Source organism: Suillus clintonianus, assembly GCF_016758775.1.
Source record: "Suillus clintonianus strain FC179 chromosome Unknown DEU56scaffold_44, whole genome shotgun sequence".
Classification (NCBI taxonomy): domain Eukaryota; kingdom Fungi; phylum Basidiomycota; class Agaricomycetes; order Boletales; family Suillaceae; genus Suillus; species Suillus clintonianus.
The window spans coordinates 253,638-272,727 of NW_024539268.1; the positions used below are offsets into that span (position 1 = coordinate 253,638).

Genomic DNA, 19,090 nt, shown 5'->3' on the forward strand with positions numbered 1-19,090 from the left:
TCTGACAATATCAAAGACCACGTAGGCGTCCGCGAATGTAGGGCGAGGCTTGAGCGAAAAAAATGGCTAACATATAGAGCCCCAGCGAGCCAAAGTCAAGGCGTGCTCAGACTCGTTTGACAACGACATTGTTGAATTGAGCAGCCCTACGAGGACTAGAATCCGATCAGTCGATCGCAAAATTTGAGCTTCCATTGCCAAAGGAATTACATAAACCTAGCCCATGGATAGACGATTTTTCTATCAATTACTACCACATCCTTGGCAGGCTGGCACATCCAAGTTCGGTTGGCAGGAATTTGTCTCAACGGCGGCACGAGGATTTTCTAGAATCAGACCGGCTCAGACTAGTCAATTTCTCAGCCAAGTCGCAAGGAATACTGTACCTCTGTCGCCTGTGTATGGAGGCAACCGAGGATCGCGTGACATGCCAACAAGCTACTAGCATCTGGCGTCTCGGCGCCTGTCATATATCGGAGTGTGAAGAAGTGGAAGCGAGGATCTTATCACGCAGCGACGCTACGCCAAACATTATAAAGGTGTAGCAACATGTCCCTTTCATCCAATCCCCTTTGTATAAATGGCTACCCAAACGCTTGTAAGTGGCGGTACCGATGTTTCTGCTACGAAGGCTGAAATACTGGCAAGCCAACCTCGACTCAAATACTTGTTGTCGGCGGCGGACCTGCCGGAAGTTATGCTGCTGCTGCTTTGGCTCGTGAAGGTTTTGAAGTCACTCTTCTCGAGGCTGCGAAGTTCCCTCGGTCAGCACATGATAAATGACATCTGTATACACAGTTACTAAATACATAATTGTTCTAGATATCATATTGGCGAGAGTTTGCTCCCGTCGGTCCGCCCTTTCTTGGCCTTTGTTGGTGCTGAGGAATCTATCATGAACCACGGGTTCACAATTAAGGTGTGGATAGTATTAAATGTGCCGGAGTATATTAGACGGTCACTCTCTTATAGCCTGGTGCTGCGATCAAGTTGAACCAGTTCAAGCGAGAAGGATGTGAGCGCCAGTCACCCTCATCCACCGTCGTACTAATATTGATTCTTTGCTCCAGATACAGACTTCATTGCGCTGAACCCAAACAATGGGTCTTGGAACGTGGTCTGTAATATATTGGAGATATGCTTCCTATCTCACAATTTTGCAGATTCGATCAGAATTTGACGATTTGTTATTTCGCCATGCTTCCAAGTGTGGCGCAACTGTGTTCGACAACACAAGAGTCACTGAACTCCAGTTCGAGGGCGAAAGACCTGTTTCAGCCAACTGGAGGAATGTCAGCACTGGGACACAGGGCTGTATCTCTTTCGATTACCTAGTTGATGCGTCAGGAAGGAATGGGATCATGTCCACAAAGTATCTCAAGAACAGACGCTATAACGAGGCCCTCAACAACGTTGCATGCTGGGGATACTGGGATGGAACCGGGTCTTACATGCCGGGTACCACTCGCCAGAATGCTATCTGGGTCGAAGCACTTGAAGGTATGAAAACAACTCGTATTGGTCACGCTGAGCTTAATGTCTGCAGACGAGTCTGGATGGGCTTGGTTCATCCCTCTTCACGATGGATCCACATCTGTTGGAATTGTGATGGATCAAGAGTCGAGCAGCCGTAAGAAGAAGGCTTCACGTATGACCTCAGGAGATTCCGGCTCAAATCTTCAGATTCATTATAAGGAAGAATTAAGCAGGGCCCCTGGAGTCCTCAAATTGATCGGAAATGGCACGCTTCGAAACGATGGCAAACCGGAAGCTGTGAAATCTGCGAGTGATTTTAGCTACTCTGCTTCGTCTTATGCTGGGGATCATTTCCGCATTGCGGGGGATTCCGGAGGTAATTTCCGTTTTTTTGTTTTGTTTTTGCAGTACTCGTAATTGACAATTATTAAGCATTCATTGACCCATTCTTCTCATCTGGAGTCCATTTGGCTTTCACAGGAGGACTTTCGGCTGCTCTCACGATCGCTGCGTCGATTCGAGGGTTTTGCAGCGAAGAGCATGCCCAACGTTGGCACACCTCAAAGGTCGCCACCTCTTACACGAGGCATGTGAATTTGGTCGCAGGGACGATAGCAATTGACGCAATGTATGCTGCAGGTTTCTTGTTGTCGTCCTTGGGACCTACAAACAAATCCGCAATCAGGCTATGCCAGTCATGAGCGATGTAGATGAGGACAATTTTGACAGAGCATTTGATCTCATCAGGCCGGGTGAGAATTGATTTTTTCTTCTATGACTGCAAACTCTGATACCTGAGTGCAGTGATACAAGGAACAGCAGATGTTGGTAAGACGTTAACAGAAGACGAACTCCAGGTATGTATGTCTTGTGTCTATTTTCCGCGACAGCCTCGATCCTATTGACAGAAAACTATGGACTTCTGTCGTCATCTATTTGCACCAACTGATCCCGAGATGCATTCTGCAGTCAAAGCTAGGTAAGGGTTTCTTGTTTGTTCAACTGAATTATCCTGACTAAACTCAATAGATTGGATCCTGCTCTAACAACTCCAGACGGACCCGTTATGACAGAATGCGACATCGATCGCTTGCTCGGAGATGCTGATGAGGAAGCTAAGACTGTTTTGAAGGAGATCAACGCGCGAAAACCCATCCACACGATGTACAACCCCACAGAGAATTTTGGTGTGGAGGAACATTTTGGTTTCAAAGCTGTCTTAGAACGAGGCAAATTGGGTTTGGTGGCTGCGCAGGGTTGCTAGTAATGCGCAGTTGTAGTGCCAGTGGGCGCTTCATCATGGACTCGGTTATTCGCTGCGCAATTACGACGACAGAGGAATCCGCATCTTGATTCTTGACACAGTATATTGGCAGGTAACAGAATTTGTACATAAATTTTGCTGAATGATTTTTTCACTTGATGTTTCGCCCAATTCGAACTCGGCCACCCTCGCTCCTCGTACTCGTTCTGCTTCCCCCCTCCGGCCCAAGCAAGCATTCACTCTTCTCCGCTTCTGATCAGACTGCACCGTCCGAAATCTTATGCAGTAACTTTCCCGCGCCACAACCCTACAAGTCCCCCCCTTTACTAACGCTAGTTGCACTCGGGAGCAGACAAGATTTACGGGTCAGTGTCGTCCGCTGAACTTCATGCAGGTCCGTGAGTACTGTGCTTCTGTTATCTGAGCCTACGGCTCACGCGCAGCAATTGACAGATTCATTCATGGCACAACAAACAAATTCGGACAGCCTTAGGAATCTCCTACCACCTAGTACTAGTATTATCTTACATCGCTGGTATTGGCCAGCCTACGCTCGCTAGCAAGATGTCCGACTGACATCCTAGGACAACGTCCACTTCCCATAGTCAGTGGTGGCCTTTCCCTCGACGAAACCGAGAGCCTGTAGGTGCATTGTCAGTGAAACATGTGGTACGAAAAAACAATGCTGTTTGACCTTCGTCTTGCTATCGACGACCAAGGAATAGATTTTGCCTGTGGCAACGGTGGCTTCGAAACTGACCATCAACCAATCGCTGATCAGTAACCTGAGAGATAGGTTTGAATACCCGATACGCACTAGACCTTCCCGCCAACCAGTTCCGCTGGTGTTCCATATTCCCATACATAATCCTTGTCATTGGTGGCGACCGCCTCGGTGAACTTGGCCTGGGAGGAAGGTCAGATTTCAATCATTGAACGCTGCATCTTGCAGAAACACTAACATCCCATCCGAGGTATAGGTTCGTGCCCTTGTTCAGCAACGGCACCGCTAGTTTGCCCCCAACGAAAAATTGAACCTCCCACTGTTGACATCACTTGTCAGCACCAAGTTCGGAACATTTCTCTAATCTAATGAGTACCCACAGTCTGATATGCCTTGATGGTGTCACGCTTCTCCACAGTAGCCTTCCCGTCCTTCAACGTCAACACGAGGGTATTGTCCGCGACGTTTGTAAAGACACCATTGATCGTGACAGACATGCTGCTGGTTGATTCGTTGTTTGGTGAGGTGTGAGATATGAGATATAAGAGTGAGTTGGTCTTCAAACTGCGAGTGTAACATCATTTATATGCAGGTCGTGTGCAGGCTCGGCATTCTGATTTCCCGAGCCTATCGCATGCACCCCTAAATCACGCCAGTAATTCAATACTGGTGAACCATACTGCAATCGTAACTCATCGCCTCATGATCAGACAATGTGGCGAAAGATGGCATCACCCTGGTACTTCCATTGCAAAAGAAGCTGTGAACCATTCTTCGATTTCGGTTCCGAGGAATGTTTTGTCATGGCGGTACGAAAGGATTTCTCCATGATCAGGAACGTCTCGGCAGCGACCATGCTACTGCTGGTCCCTCCTTTATCTCAAAAGGAGTTGTAAACATTCCTTGATTCCGCATCCGAAGAATATCTGGGCGCAAGAGGAAATTACTCGAATTCTGGGCAGGGATACTACGTCTGGCACTTCCAATTCAAACAAGTTACATACATTCCTACATAATTCGCTTGCGAGGAATGATTACACATGGGCCAGGCCTCATTCTCCGCAATTCTATTTTCAACGAGACTGGGGTAGATCATTTCATTGCCCCTGACCAGCAAGTTAGGTATGTGTCCACCTTATCTCTTTGCTTGCGAGACGACCTCCAAATTTGACGGTCGTCAAATAAATTGGGATGTACTGGAATACTAGGTAGACTTCACCCCGATCTGTCTCGATGCTCATTCCAACTAATGTATATGATTATTGTAATCTGTATGTATTTCCTGCTAGATATTGTAGAGGATTTTGGAGGTATAGATTTTGTACTACTATCGAAGCATTAATATTTGCATCGTCATTGTTGACCCTGTTAACAAGAAAAATACCGGGTAGAATAATCCCGGCGCAAACTAATAACCTGCAAAAGAATATCTGTATCTGAAGTCAATGGGTTGAATGAGGTCCTCTTGCGCCGTACTGACAAACATTCCTCGCCAGCGGGGCCGAGGAATGGTTAACGTTCCTTGGAAGTACCAGGGTGATGTCATCTTTCGTCACATTGTCGAAATAACAAACATTCCTCGCCAGTGGGACCGAGGAACGGTTAACGTTCATACCTTGGAAGTACCTGGAGGGTGATGCCATCTTTCGTCACATTGTCGAAATAAGCCAAAATTGCAGTATGGTTCACCAGCATGGCATGATTTAGGGGTGCATACGATAGGCTCGGGAAAACAGAATGCCGAGCCTGCACACGACGTGCATATAAATGATATCACAATCACAGGTTTGAAGACCATCTCACTCTTATATCTCGTACCTCACCAACAACGAAGCAAGCAGCATCATGTCTGTCACGATCGAGGGCTTTCTTACAAACGTCAAGTACAAGAACGTCGTGTTGACGTGGTCGGACAATGATATTGTCGTAGCCGCACCTCGCAAAGAGGATCCATTGCCACTGCAGACGGTATGTCGCTATGGAATATTGCGAGTCACGTGCTGACAAATGATATCTGTAGTGGAAGGTGGTCGTTGGCGCTAATAACAAACTGGAGGGGCCAATCCGGAACGTGGGATCCAACTTTTACATTGGATGGGGTGTTAGTCTGTCTGCGAAAAAAAACCAGCTCAATACGAAACTCACCTGCTTTCCAGGCTCATTATGATGATGTCATTGGCAATGTCACAAACGACAGTTATCAATGGCAGCTTGCGGGTTCAGACCCGCTTTATGGATCATTGCAGTATGTATCAGCCGGTCGTTATTCAAATCTACTGATGATTTTATCTGATTGGCAGTTTCCAAATCAAGAATGATACGAAAACGTACACATTGGTCGCAACGTCTGACAAGGTCACGTTTAATTGATTGTCCCACTATACTTTCCCTTATTGATGCACCTCTGCAGGCTGTCGGCCTCGATGCCAGCACAACTGGGATAGTCCCCGAAGAGGGAAAGTGGGTGTTGTCGAAGCCCACTTAGAATGCCAGTCAGAGTTGCGAGCATACTATGCCTGTTGGATCCGATGTACTCAAGAGGAAGATGAGGCTGCTGCATCTTCGAGATGTACTTACTATGTGGTGGTTTCAGTTGTATGACAGGATGAAATTTCAGTGCAAGTACCTAGTCCGAGTCGTTCGAGAAAGTCTTGCCTCGCGTGTTTGAAATTTGTGCCAGCGGCCAACTTGATCCTGCATGATGGGTCAGCCCAGGTTGAGTGCTGAGCGCTGAGAGCCGTGAATTCGGCTTCATCCTACAAAGGAGGGCTTGTTCCCCTCAGTATAACTCCTGACGAGACGGGTTGATAGTGTTAGCCTGAGACTATTGGGTGCATCCAAGACGAGCCCCAAGTTCCACTTGATAGTTGTCTCTATATATTAGGCACGCACAAGAAATACACAGTATAACATCACCTATCTACCACGAAATAGTCGGGCATGGCGCATAATTGCAGTACAATGATAGAAAAGTTCTTGACCTACAACATTGAAAACATGCCTATGTCTTGAATATCCGTAAAAGTCGTGCCTCTGTGACGATGCGAGTGCGACAGAGCGGGCATTCACGAGATGAGGCGAGTACTAGATCGGAGCAGGTGCGGCACATGGCCAGATGTCTGTTAATACGAGTTAATGAAAAGCCAACGTGTGATGATAGAAGTACCCACCCGCAATCTACGATGGCGATATTTGCCTCCTGGTCCTGGCATATGACACATAAACCCGAACGTTCTGTGAACGTCGTCCTAGGTGGGGATGTTGGTGGAGAGGAGGAAGGTGGCGGAGGATGCTGCTGGGACTCGTCATTTATCCCAACATTCTCGGCAGGGTCGTGCATCTGGGCGTTATCTGACTCGGCTTGCTCCGTCTCCATAGCTGACCTTTCCGCTTCAGCCCTCTCTCTCTCTTCTTGTTCCTCCCTCTCTCGTATTTCCCTCTCTTCTTGTTCCCTCTCTTCCCTCTCCATGTTATTTCTTTCCTCCTCTGCCGTTCTCTCCTCCTCCAACCAGGCACTGACGCGCGCCACGAGTTCTCCCTTCTCAAGGAGGTCAGCGGGCAGACGTACACGTGCTTCGTACAATATTTGTTTCAGCGTGTGAATAGGCAAGCGCGAGAGGGACGACGGGGACATTGCAAGGAGAGCCGAGAGTGGGGGCGGAGGCTGAGGCGTAGATGAGGTGGATGGCTGAGGTGGTGAGCGAGGTGCAGTTGGTGGGCGCGCAGGAGGCGGGCTGGCAGTAGACGGAGACGGGCGTGGAGTGGAGTGGGGCGCGGACCGAGGCGGCGTTCGTGGCTGCGAGGCTGTCCTTGGTCGTGGATGTGGTTGAGGCGGAGGGGGCGTAGGTGTGGGCGGCGTGGGAGGTGTCTGGCGCTGTCTTGTGGTGTTGGGGGTATACGTTCTGTATGATGTTGGCTGAGGGTCAAGGTCGGGACGGGGGAAGTCGGTCGGTGGTGTGGACGTTTGCTGCTGAGTAGTCGGGGGTGGAGGACGGGTGCTGAAGAACCCACGGGGACGCGAGGAACGGTGCTTGGGGACACCATGGGTGCGATAATGGGATTCATTCGACGGGGGAAGGGTGCCTGCCGGTGTCTGGAAGAGGTTAGTGATAGAAGGATGTTTCAGGGTAGGAAAGAAAGCACCTTTGCAGATATGATGACATCTACGAGGTCATTCTTATCGATAGGGCCTTTGACGGGAATGTTGTATGCGTTGACATAGCGGCGAAGCTCGGAGAGCGGCAAGCACTTGAGCTGATACTTACTGGATGCGGTTACTGAATATAAGACATCAGATTGGGACGTTGGTAGAAGATAGGGAACACACTGTTAAGAAAATCGATGCAGAATGCACAGACGTGGACTTGGTCGTAGCCAGATGCTGCGCCATGGCGGGGCATGAGCGCCTGGTAGTCTGCGCAGCTCCCACAATACAAGTAGCCTGCCAAACCGATCGAACACGATTTTGAATCCAATCAGCCAATCTATAGTTACTGCTGCATGGCAGATTGACTGACCACAGTGATTACATCGGGTTGAGCGTGTAAAGAAGGGAATGAATTCCTTGTTACATTTCCTACATGCGTTCGGTGATCGATCTGTCCCCGGCGACGGTGGAGGACCACTGAGTAAAGGGAGCCCGTTCAAGTTGGACATGCACAGCGGTAGAAAATTCGAGAGATTATGATAGTGAGAGTCAGACAGGTCCAGAGGAACGTTCACTCTTAGGAGGCGCTGCGCCGTGAGACGTGTCACATCTTGATGTCAGCTGCTTGTTCTGGTATATTCTCGACAACAGCCTAGGCGGTACCACACAGTCACATTCCATGTCCTAGTACAACGTCGCCTCTACAGCTGCACTGTGTACGGTGCTGAGCGCTTCCTTTCTTAGTCACAGTCGAAGTCCCCATTTTCACAATCGCAGCGGTCTCGATGACAAATAATAATAATATTGTCGAGCAATACAGTTCCTGCTGCGATGCATGTCCACTTCTGTCCACTTCTGCACCTCGGGTCCTCGATCTCCAGAGGGCAGCACCTTGACCAGGTCCATGCGTTCAACGTTCAACGATCAGGAAGAGCTGTAAAGTTTGAACTACACACCTCGTTGTAGGTCACGTGAGGCTCGTGTCGAGATCGCCGCTTCGAAGTTCTGATATTCTATTACATGTATGAGCCAATTGTACGTACCCGACGGTCGACACGTAGATCGATCTGATTGTGATATCACATCCCAGAGCCACCATTCGAGTGGACCACCATGTCAAACACCTGGATGCAGTACTCTTCCAGCTTTCGAGTTCAACCTCCTCAGTCTGCCCCCGGACCAGCAGATTCAGCACCGATCTCATCTACCCCCGTTGCGTCCACCTCTGCCTCACCGATCTGTCAGCAGACAACGATCCCCTCCAACGTCTCACTGCAGCAACTCTATGTAGATGTCAAAGCAATCCTCCAGTGCATGGAGGCCTCCCGTGAGGAGCAGAAAAAGATGTCAAATGACTTGAATGAGTTGAGCACGAGCGTCAAAGTTTTGGAAGGTGTAATATGCGGTAACGTAGGTCCTGATCGCGGCAAGAAGAAGAAGAAGAAAAAGAAGAAAGGGGAAAATATGGATTTAGAAACAGTACAATTGGAGGGGGGCATAGTCCGTCGGTTAGCGACCATGGATGGCGCGATCAATGACTTACTTGAACGTGTTTCTAGTTTGGACACCGCTTGTCGTGCGTTGCTGAACCTTGTTTTTATCTTGCATTCTGATGGTGCTTTGCTGAGTAGGTCACCCTGCACGTACAGTATCTCCTCCAGTTCAAAAGGGTGCGCCTTTTGAATATTGATTGACAATGATGGCTGATGCACCAAGCTTTAGAATATTTGAACATATCGACAGCCACAGATGACCCTCTTCCTACCACCGCACCACCCCCGTCGGCATGTCTATTTCGGCCTTGGTTTCCTCCCGTGGTGTGCTCTCCTGAAACGCTCGCCCCTGCTGACTGGACCTCGAATCGTATGTTTCTCGTTTTCTACTTCTCATCTCATGCTGACACTTAAAAAACAACCTCGTCTCTCTCAACACGGCGTGTATTTCACTTACTTTTGACGGTGGTGTTCGTTCACATATTGCTGGACATCATCATCGTCGACTTCTCCACGCAATTGTCAATTTGCCTGATGAATGCCTGCATACACAGGCGCAGTTAACAATCCGTATCGTGCCCCGGGTAAGCTCTTTCTTACTTCAAAAGACCCCCTCTTCTTTGCCCATCCGGACAAGCCTCCATGGACATGCACAGAATCTTCCACTTCCATACTTTTATTCGCGTGCATATATTCGGAGCTGGCAAACTAACACACCAACCCAACAGCATTCGTTCACTCGCAAGATTATATTCATAATGTTCAGCAAGATCCCAACTTACCTGGGAGCTCAGAATCTAGAGCTTCTCCGGACTCATCTACGTCCCCTGATGTCTTTAACCACATCTCGTCTCCTGCAATAACCGAGGTTTCCTCTCGCTCAGTAGCTCCCACTACATTGAACGCCAAAGTTCCCATAAACGGGCCTGAAATTTTCTCGCCGTTCCCAACCCCATCCCCTGACACTCCACTCGAGGAGAGTTTCAGTAGAGTGGACGACAGCAATGAGGCAAATGTTAGGTCTATGTCAAATTACAGGTCTTGGCCGGCCTCACAACCGAGACGGGATAGTCCTGATCAACACATGTCCACGACGTCACTCCGCATCTTCCCAAACTCATTATTAAATCCCATATTGCCCTCGTCTGCTCATTCAAATCACAACCCTGCACGCACTTCCATTCCATCTGCACTCACTTCTTTCTACTCTGCATCATCCTCCAAATGTGACTCTGCTCCATCGCATATCACGCCTACATTGACCTTACCTCCCACCTCATCAACTTCAATCTCATCTAACCATAACGCCTTATTGCCGGTCTCGAACCTCGAGCGTATTCCACCCTCACACTCACCTTCGTCCTCTGCCCACACTGCTACCATGCACCTCGCAAGCCCACCCCACACTCCCATCTACACGCATGCAGAGGCGCGTGTGGCTGCGTTGCGCCGGATCCTCCCGCAGATTCACCAGGATACCGGGGAAGATGTGGACTGTGAGGGACCATGTATGAACTGTGAAACCCAACGCTGGAAACAGCAAGAGCATTGCGGCCAGAGTACGGGCTCCCAGGAGCAGAACGCTGACGAAGAAATCCGTGATCAAAGCACAATTGCTGACCCGTCGCGTATGTGCTTTAATACGTCTCCCCGCGATATAGGTCCACCGCCACCGGCGTTTGAAGTGGATGCAGAGGCATCTCCGCCTGTGCCTGAGATGCAACCTGAAGTGTCGCGAGTCCCGCCGCCTACGTTTGAGACGCATGATCAAGGCACAGTCACTGATTCATCGCGTATGCGCTTGGATGCATCCTCCGGCGAGATGGATAACCCGTCACCGTCGGTTGAAGCGAATGTAGAGGCATATCCGCGTCTGCTTGAGGCGCAACTTGAAGGGTCGGGGACAGGGCCAGAAGTCTCACTATCTGCGTCTAAAACTATGTCGCCTTCCCGAGCAAGCTCAAATGGTCCACCACGCGCGATCAACCTGGACGCACTGCAGAGGCTCTTACGCGAGTGCGAACTTCCGCTGTTGCCTCGTTTGGGTGCGGCTAGGATGCGCAAGTTTAGAGGGCCTCGTGGCACAGGACAATTACGGACCGATACGTGTGGGGAAGTGAATAGGGATTTTGGTGGACCAAGTATAGAAGAGAGTTTGCGGCTATACCGCAAACTTGATACTGGCGGATCAGGCGAGGTGGCACTCCATAGGCCGCGTGTGAGAGAGGAAGGCTTGCAGGTAGAGCTTGAGAGTGGAGGGCTGGATGGGACGCTCGAAGAATCTGTTACGCCAGCAGAAGAGCACTCTAGTGTTTCACTCACGCCAAGAGACATACCCAAGCCAGTAGACATGCAAGGCGGTTGCCCACGAGAGTGCCGTCAAGAACGCCTCACAGAGCCGGAAGACAGCGTGCAGCCTGAGGCTGTTCTCTCCGAGCTACGCCAACAAACTCCATCAGATCTGGCACACCCCGATGCTGACTACCGTGACTGGGATCAGTACCAGGATCTTTGTGCTGAAGATTCCCGCGAACACACGCCCGCGGATTCTCTCTTTCGAGATGAAGAGGCTGTCGCCGCAGCACTCGCAGATCCATCTCCCTCAGTAGAGAGCGGGTCCCCGCCTTTGCCGTCCTCCCCAGAGCATTTATCTGTGTGTTTGCCTTTGCAGCTCGAATCGGAGGCGTCGTGTGTAGGGGTGCAGAACAAAGGAGACGACCCTGCTTTACAGGAACCGACGGAGATTCTTAATGATGGGGACGATATTTTTGCGACGTTTGCCGATTTCATGAACCCCTACACTGACGGAGCCACGTCTGCTCTGAGAAGTACGTATACCGAGGACCCTGTGGAACAAGAACCTGCAGAATTGCATGTGGAGCACGAACCTGCAGTGACCATCGATCATCCAGTACACGTCGAATCCGACACCACTGCATCTGCCGAGCTCTCAGCCCCACCTGAACATCCAGGTCCCGGCCACTCTCCCATTACATTCGCTACCCCACTCCCTTCTGCTTCGCCGTCATCTCTCTCACACCTATTCAGGTCCCTCTCTCCACTGTCCTCGCTGGGGGAGTCTCAACCGACACTGGAAGAGGAAACCGAAGCTGGAGACCAGGAAGGGCGAAATAAAAATAGATTGGAGTTGCGCAGAACAGAGAGCCTCGATTCAGACGATGAATTTGGTGTGTACCAGCGCAGACCACACGCGGGGTCCTCGGTATCGGTGCTGCGCAGGAAGATGCTGTTGAGATCGATGCAGTCTGGTGAGTTAAGAGGCGGACCAGATGCATCCATCGAAGAGCTCTCTATGCTCGCAAAGAAGGATCCGCGAAAAATTTTGATCTCAGAGCTCAGACCCAAGCGTAAGCTTGAGTCGTCGGAGTCAACGATCCAGTCACGGTCGCCAGGAAAGAAAACTAGGCTCCATGCAGATATGGATGCCACGTCATTTAGCGCAGATGACGTGGCGTCTTCATTCACTGCTCTAGCATATCAGCTCCAACGTGCGGGAGATCCAATGTATCAATCCTATGATCCTTCCGCATCGGCGGAGGATGCGATGGCACTCCAAGTTGAGAGCATCTCGGCACCGAAGGAAGTAGATAGTGCCAGCACCATTGGTACTACGACGATCAGCGAGCCAGCGCAGACCTTCGTGATCATGTCAGAGCTGACAAGGCCGGCGTCACCTGCAAATGAGCCCTGGGAGGATTCAATTTCATCCGGAAAACGGGCGCGGCCTATGAGCTGGAAGGCGAGGCAAGCCACCACCCAGAACGCCCAGCAGCCCGAGAGAAACGTCAAGCCCAAATCGCGGCGACCGCAGAAGAGAAAGTCCAAGTCACTGGCTTTTCAGGCAGAAGCTCAGATGTGTCAGTGGCCTGCAAAAAGCGAACAGGATGGGTCGTTTCAGCGGCAGTTCGTACAGTGTGATAAGTCAGTATCTCTTTGTCACTTTGTCCTACGGCCATTCCTTATTTTGTGAAGCTGCGACTTGTGGTACCACTTTGGCTGCGTTGGTTTTGGTGAGGGAGATCCTCGTTTGGAGGAGCTGGATTCTGTCTTCATCTGTCCGCCTTGCTGGTACGTGGCCTATCAACTGATCCGTCCCTTCTCCATTAAATGAAATCAAACTCTTTAGCGTCTCAAGTGGGTATCCATGCCCGGTTGCCTGCCATTATTGACCACGATTGATTACACAGCTGCAAAACGGCAGACCTTGCGCAAGCGCGGTGAAATATGTGCCCGTCCAGATTGTTCACTCGCCCGGCCTGATACAGAAGAGTTTGTCATCGAGCGCCTAGTCGGGCGGAAAACCGTCGGGGAAGCTGGATACCTGTTTTTGGTGAAATGGGAGGGGTATGTTCTCTTCTTCATAGCAACTTGCTGGCTCCGCGACCTGATGCTTGCGATTCTAGGTACCCGATCGCGCAAGCTAGCTGGATCCCTGAGGGGAGTGTAACCGGTGTCTCGCGAGTCTTTGATCGGTTTGTGGCAGATGCGACGGCTGAGGGTATCAATCTCAATCCGAAAGGCGTTGTTTTGCTGGAGGAGGCGAGAAATGGCGGATGGAATATGTAGGCTCTGATATGCGGTGCTTCATCTTTATCTGTATGAATTTGACGACGAGCACACGAAGTCAAGGCTAATGATGTATATCCTGTTGATCGGGCTTCACCCATTTGATTCCTAGGTGCTGTATCACCTAACGATTCACTCTGGCTGTTTCATTGCGTAACAATCGCGTTGTGTAAGCTGAGCATGCGTTGAAATTCAGTTACTTACAGTTTCTACACGAAGTAACAAAACACGGCACCATGGGTTATCTAGAGAAAGGAAACTAGATTCTGGACGACTGGTGTGCAGTCCAATGTTGCAGTGGTTGACGGTGGCCCCGACTCGAGGAGACCTCCATTTAAATATGATCGAAATCCTTGACTCTAACTTGAAGGCACAATGCTGAATGCTCCAGGGGACATGACATTTCAATCAGTGCCTCGTTTGGTAGTGCGCAAGATCTTTGTCGACGTTGTTGGTTAATTCACTGTGCATTCATATCTGAGTCGATTGTCAGAAAATGTAATGAAGGACGGAAAGTTGTACTTCCAGGGTGAAGAGCCTACAAACAAGTCGCTGATACCAGCACTTCGCTTCGTATGAAGGGGGATCCGGGCGTTTGTTTCCTTGCAGTTCAAATGTCACTTTCTTTCGCCACTGTTGATGAGGTCCCTGTAGCTAATGACGACGATGTCGGTACGGTGGCATGAGAGTCTGAATTGAAAGGGTTCATGTTGGGTTCATGTGCAACAATGCGTCTCGTTTGCACCCGTACTACGTGGCACTGTACAGTTCGGCTTTCTGATTTGTCTTGCAGCAACCAAGTCGTGCAGGTGGCAGGAGCTTGAGAGTTTCCATCCGACCGGTCAGCACCTTGAATTCTTCTTTCACATCGCTCAGGGCAGAGTCAAGCTGGCAAACCAATTCACAAAGAATTACAAGTTGAATGAATGAGTAACTGGAGAGCCTCAGTGATTCAGTGGATTCAGTGGGTCTTTACCGTCGTTGTGAAGATGCTAATCATTTTACTCGTATCACTGGGTTCTGCTAGCCAGATCATTTCCGCTATCCGAGGCTCTACTACTAGGTAGCGGTAAGGTGGCTGCTCGAATCGTCCGCGTCACATCAGCTAGCAGCCGCCAGACCTTAGACGTCTTGACTGGAATGAAGATGGTTCTAGTGGAAGTTCGGCTCCCGATTCAGTCACATGAATCTGACTCACTTGTGGACCTACAGAATTCTAATGATACGACTCTTCTTCTGGACGTCATCCTTCCGTACGAGCTCTATGATGGGACGAAAATAGCATCTAAACAGCAAACATCTTGCAGAAATATTGATCCAAGCGCTCCGTTTGTTACTTGTATGGAGTCTTCGCAAGAGTTTCTGGACTCTTAAATGCAATACCGCCGCCGATTTCATGTGGCTCTCCGCTCACAAGATTTTATCCCCAGGCTGGCCTTAGCCAGGCTTTTATGCGGCATTCGCGTCGGATGAATGTTCAATTGTGAGGTGTCCCTGGAGCGTGGGCCGGGTGGAGGAGGATGCGCCGCGTGTGGACATCGGTCTATGCAAGTGTATGTGAGAAAATACATTTCGAATTTATGGAGTCATGAGGTGGGCGTAAAAGTTTCAGCTTCTTCTTGACCCATCAGCGCGCTAAGTCCGGTTGTCCCATTAAAACAGTTGTGTTGCGGAGGAGATTTCATCAAGTATTTCAACTCAGTAATCGATATACTTCAAGATCGACTAAATGGCATCCGCAGAAAATCTCTCGCAACAACCAGGGTTTGCTGTCAGAAACCGACAGCGCCTGCTCATTTCTTTCAACCGCTTGCTGGCAATGGGTCATCATGATGCATCCGAAAAGTATGGTTGACGACTGGTGATGAAGTCCAGGGATGTGGGTGCGAATTCTCGAAGCTCGCGCGCTCCTACTATATTGCCATACATGTAGATCCATGAAGGGCGTGCGACTTCGCGAACCACGGTGATGAAAGCAGCGTACGGCACCAACCCTATAAATTGATGATGTTCTAAACCGATTTTTTACAACCTGTAGTTCGTCCCTCCCCATCCCGACTTCCTGTCCAGTGATGACGTCTTTCAGACGCTGGCTCCTGGTGGCACTCGCAGCATCTGCTGTCAGGGCCGAGCCAGTTCAGAAACAAGGCTTGCATCTTCCTCCTGATGCTCCCATCCATCAGGCAGCAGTCAAGGACCTTTTTGTCACGAGCTACGAAGCTTACCAGTATGTTGCAGCTGTCTTTCTTTCAATTTGCATTCACCATGCCGTGTGCAGGAAGTATGCCTGGGGGCATGATGATCTGTTGCCTGTTTCAGAAACATATTTTGATGGACGGAACGGATGGGGCGCTTCCATCGCCGACGCTATGAGCACCATGGTGAGTAACGAACCTCATCCACTGGTAGAGGTCAACTGACTGGCTGTGTGTGCACATGCTGTAGTGGATTATGGGACTCACGGTATGTTTCTTCGTGCGAGACGCAGAACTAACACAAGCTCATCTTTATAACGTGTCCAGGACTGGTTTGAACAAGCTGTCAATCACACTGCTAACACCGACTTTACCATTTCGCACACTTCCGACACCGTCAGGTGACTTGCTACCCTATCTCCGCTTTGAAGCTGTTTTGCTGATTAAGCGCAGTCTGTTTGAAACCACTATTCGTTATGTCGGAGGTTTCCTGAGCGCTTATGAGCTCAGCGGGGGAATGTATCCAGTTCTAGTTGAAAAGGCCCAGGACCTCGCCGATCAAATGGCCTATGCCTGGGTTGGGGTAATTGTCATAGTATTTGCATATGCGTAATGATATCTGATCCTTATTACAGAATCAGTCAATTCCGTATGGATATATGGACTTTACAAACCACCAGCCCACCCTCGACACCGTAAGCAGTTAACCGGCGTCTAAGTTTTGATGTTACTCATAATCAATTGTAGTCAAACATTGCCGAGGCTGGAACTGTGAGTCTAGATCATATACCGCAGAGAAAAATGTCACATTTTTCCTGCATAGCTTACCCTGGAGTGGAATCGCCTCAGGTATGTGAGTCGTTTCGCGTGACCAGCTCTTTAAATGAACTGGACGTGAAGTAAATATACTGGCAATTCTACGTACCAAGAATTGGTTGAGAAATCTGTTCAACATATGATTCAAATGGTAAGCAAGGTTTTAGCTTTGATGTTGGCTCTGGGCTTATGTGTTGCCTTTTAGTCGACCCCTCTCCCTGGTATGCCTGCTCAAGGCATTAACCCAAAGACCGGTGATTCTGTCGGTGGGTATGTGGTAAGTGCAGTTGTTTGTCAGGAGCTACGTGCATACACCTTCTAAAATTCTTTTCCAGACTTGGGGTGGAGGTTCTGACTCTTACTTCGAATATCTCATAAAATATGCCCGCCTTACAAATACTGACGACAACTCGTATGCCGATGCGTGGTTGACGGCCGTCGACACCTCCATGAAGACGCTCCTAAGAGTGTGTAGACCTCTTCGTCTCAGTAGCCTCATATTTTTATGCCTCACATTAGGCCTCAACTGTCGATAACTGGCTGTACCTTGCTGATTACGATGACAACAAAAAAATACGTCACGTGGGATCTCACCTGGCTTGCTTCTACGGAGGCAACTGGATTCTGGGTATTTTCTTCTTATTCCTCTGTGGACTCGAACCTGATGTAAAACCAAGGGGGCAAGCTCGCCAACAATGCCACAATGGTCAATCTTGGTCTTCAGCTCACCGATGCATGTTGGAATACATACGCGAGCACTGCGTACGTCCTCAACCGACATCTATAACTGTGCTGATTCGTTGTTTCCAGTACTGGTATTGGCCCCGAAGTTTTCTCATACGTATCCAGCGACGGCAACTACACTGGCGACACTGCTCCCGACCAAGAGCAACTCGAATTCTATGATAAGCACGGCTTTTATATTACTGCCCCCGACTACGTTCTTCGTCCTGAAGTCCTCGAGTCTAACCTCTATGCTTGGCGTGTGACTGGAGATCCTAAGTACTTCAACAATGCAGTTAGCGCCACTCGCAGCTTCCAGAAGTACCTGTCTACAACTGTTGCATACACTGGTATCTACGACGTGAACAACGTGGATTCCGCCAAAATCGATGACATGGAAAGTTTCTGGTTCGCTGAGGTCCTCAAGTACCTGTGAGTATTGCTGCATGCGAGAATCTTGGATCTCTCATAAAAATTCATAGGTACTTGACCTTTGACGACCCCGATCACATCTCGCTTGATGAATGTAAGCTTTTCCTACAAGCCCAATCAACCTAAGCGACTGATGCATTTCACTAGATGTCTTCAACACGGAGTGCCACCCTTTCAAAGCGCCGTCCGCCAAAGAAAATTATGGCTCAGGTACTGGGCCCCACCCTGTGCCATGGCAGCCATTCTCCCCGGAGAGCCCCAGCGCTCCTCTACCAGCTATTTCCCCGATTCCTGCGCTCCTACCCTTACTATTGTGAACCTTAATTCGTAAACACTATTAATAATTCCGCGGCTACTCTTCAACTATCTGACTCTAACATCACATTGCACTGGATATTTTACTTTGCAGACTAGTCAATTGTTTATTGATATTGTATTGGAGTTCGGCTCTAACGTCAAAACATATCACTGTCATTCTGACTTGCATACATAGTCATTCGTTTATCGTTGATACCTTCCTTTGTTTTAGAATTATCATGGACATCCATTTGTATACCCCACCAGGTGATGATGCCAGTGATGCATTCTGGCACCACCATACCAACCAGCGTATATATAGTGGCGTGGCGCGATAAAACTAACATAGGCTTACCGATTAGTGATGCCTTCCCCCATGCCAGTGGCTGGTGAGGGCAAGAAATGCGGAAGCGCGCAGCAGTCGCATCACATAAGTCAGGATAACAGAGGTATAGATATCTATGGATCATTAGCTGAGACGAAGAGACCAGAACCCCTATTTGCGATCGTGTATGCAACTGTCGAGAGCGATGACAGCTGTTTCGATACAACAGGTCACTCTAGATATCTTGAAATGCGGGATTCATTCGCTAACGACAGTTCTGGGAGTCGAGCAAGCCATGGCTGCTGTTCAATACATGGGCGTTAGAAAGCTAGAGATATTGTAGCTGTACGGTATGGATGTCGAAGAACCTGTCGACGGTGCGATCCTGCAGTGACCTCTGCAAAGTCCTGGCCACTGACAAGGACGTCTTGGCCCTTCACGGAGCCACTCTAGTAGTCGATGGAGGACTCAGAGCCATTTATCAGTGAACTGGTAGGGAAATGAAAAGGCCATATATAACTATCTATAACGCTGTACTATCAGCATAGTCCCGCTACGGACTATTACATCAATATTGTCATGCATTTTGACCTTGTATAGGTCGAAAGTAA

General features: G+C 49.3%; 5 protein-coding genes across 5 annotated transcripts; 4 read left to right on the top strand and 1 right to left on the bottom strand.

The window, feature by feature from the left end:
- Window positions 1-580: 580 nt before the first annotated feature.
- DEU56DRAFT_949978 (putative halogenase) lies at window positions 581-2,909 on the top strand (the record flags this gene model as incomplete). Its single annotated transcript, XM_041359115.1, has 12 exons — window positions 581-598; window positions 649-764; window positions 823-919; window positions 973-1,015; window positions 1,071-1,117; window positions 1,164-1,500; window positions 1,547-1,852; window positions 1,909-2,062; window positions 2,116-2,228; window positions 2,281-2,333; window positions 2,385-2,455; window positions 2,506-2,909. 12 exons carry the CDS (start codon window positions 581-583, stop codon window positions 2,738-2,740), a joined length of 1,590 nt encoding a protein of 529 aa, XP_041207594.1. The 3' UTR covers window positions 2,741-2,909.
- Window positions 2,910-5,309: 2,400 nt separating this feature from the next.
- Window positions 5,310-5,949, top strand: DEU56DRAFT_756884 (uncharacterized protein; the record flags this gene model as incomplete). Its single annotated transcript, XM_041350070.1, has 5 exons — window positions 5,310-5,432; window positions 5,485-5,565; window positions 5,621-5,709; window positions 5,765-5,819; window positions 5,875-5,949. 5 exons carry the CDS (start codon window positions 5,310-5,312, stop codon window positions 5,947-5,949), a joined length of 423 nt encoding a protein of 140 aa, XP_041207595.1.
- A 516-nt stretch (window positions 5,950-6,465) lies between these two features.
- On the bottom strand, window positions 6,466-8,120 carry DEU56DRAFT_871827 (uncharacterized protein; the record flags this gene model as incomplete). Its single annotated transcript, XM_041355735.1, has 7 exons — window positions 6,466-6,583; window positions 6,635-7,002; window positions 7,033-7,342; window positions 7,364-7,557; window positions 7,608-7,741; window positions 7,792-7,905; window positions 7,982-8,120. 7 exons carry the CDS (start codon window positions 8,118-8,120, stop codon window positions 6,466-6,468), a joined length of 1,377 nt encoding a protein of 458 aa, XP_041207596.1.
- Window positions 8,121-12,852: 4,732 nt separating this feature from the next.
- On the top strand, window positions 12,853-13,691 carry DEU56DRAFT_738435 (uncharacterized protein; the record flags this gene model as incomplete). Its single annotated transcript, XM_041348659.1, has 4 exons — window positions 12,853-13,046; window positions 13,098-13,197; window positions 13,327-13,469; window positions 13,529-13,691. 4 exons carry the CDS (start codon window positions 12,853-12,855, stop codon window positions 13,689-13,691), a joined length of 600 nt encoding a protein of 199 aa, XP_041207597.1.
- A 1,832-nt stretch (window positions 13,692-15,523) lies between these two features.
- Window positions 15,524-18,587, top strand: DEU56DRAFT_406812 (glycoside hydrolase family 47 protein). Its single transcript, XM_041346074.1, has 18 exons — window positions 15,524-15,671; window positions 15,730-15,918; window positions 15,970-16,072; window positions 16,137-16,154; window positions 16,214-16,287; window positions 16,340-16,469; window positions 16,522-16,581; window positions 16,634-16,657; window positions 16,710-16,735; window positions 16,787-16,853; window positions 16,908-16,979; window positions 17,038-17,169; window positions 17,222-17,330; window positions 17,380-17,464; window positions 17,513-17,857; window positions 17,908-17,951; window positions 18,005-18,421; window positions 18,477-18,587. The coding sequence occupies exons 1-17, from the start codon at window positions 15,661-15,663 to the stop codon at window positions 18,172-18,174; spliced, it is 1,659 nt and encodes a 552-aa protein (XP_041207598.1). The 5' UTR covers window positions 15,524-15,660; the 3' UTR covers window positions 18,175-18,421; window positions 18,477-18,587.
- Window positions 18,588-19,090: the final 503 nt, after the last annotated feature.

Coding starts and splice junctions, on each gene's coding strand:
- DEU56DRAFT_406812 (XM_041346074.1), top strand. Junction 16,658..16,709: donor ACATTGCCGAGGCTGGAACT/GTGAGTCTAGAT, acceptor TTTCCTGCATAG/CTTACCCTGGAGTGGAATCG. Junction 16,980..17,037: donor ATTCTGTCGGTGGGTATGTG/GTAAGTGCAGTT, acceptor ATTCTTTTCCAG/ACTTGGGGTGGAGGTTCTGA.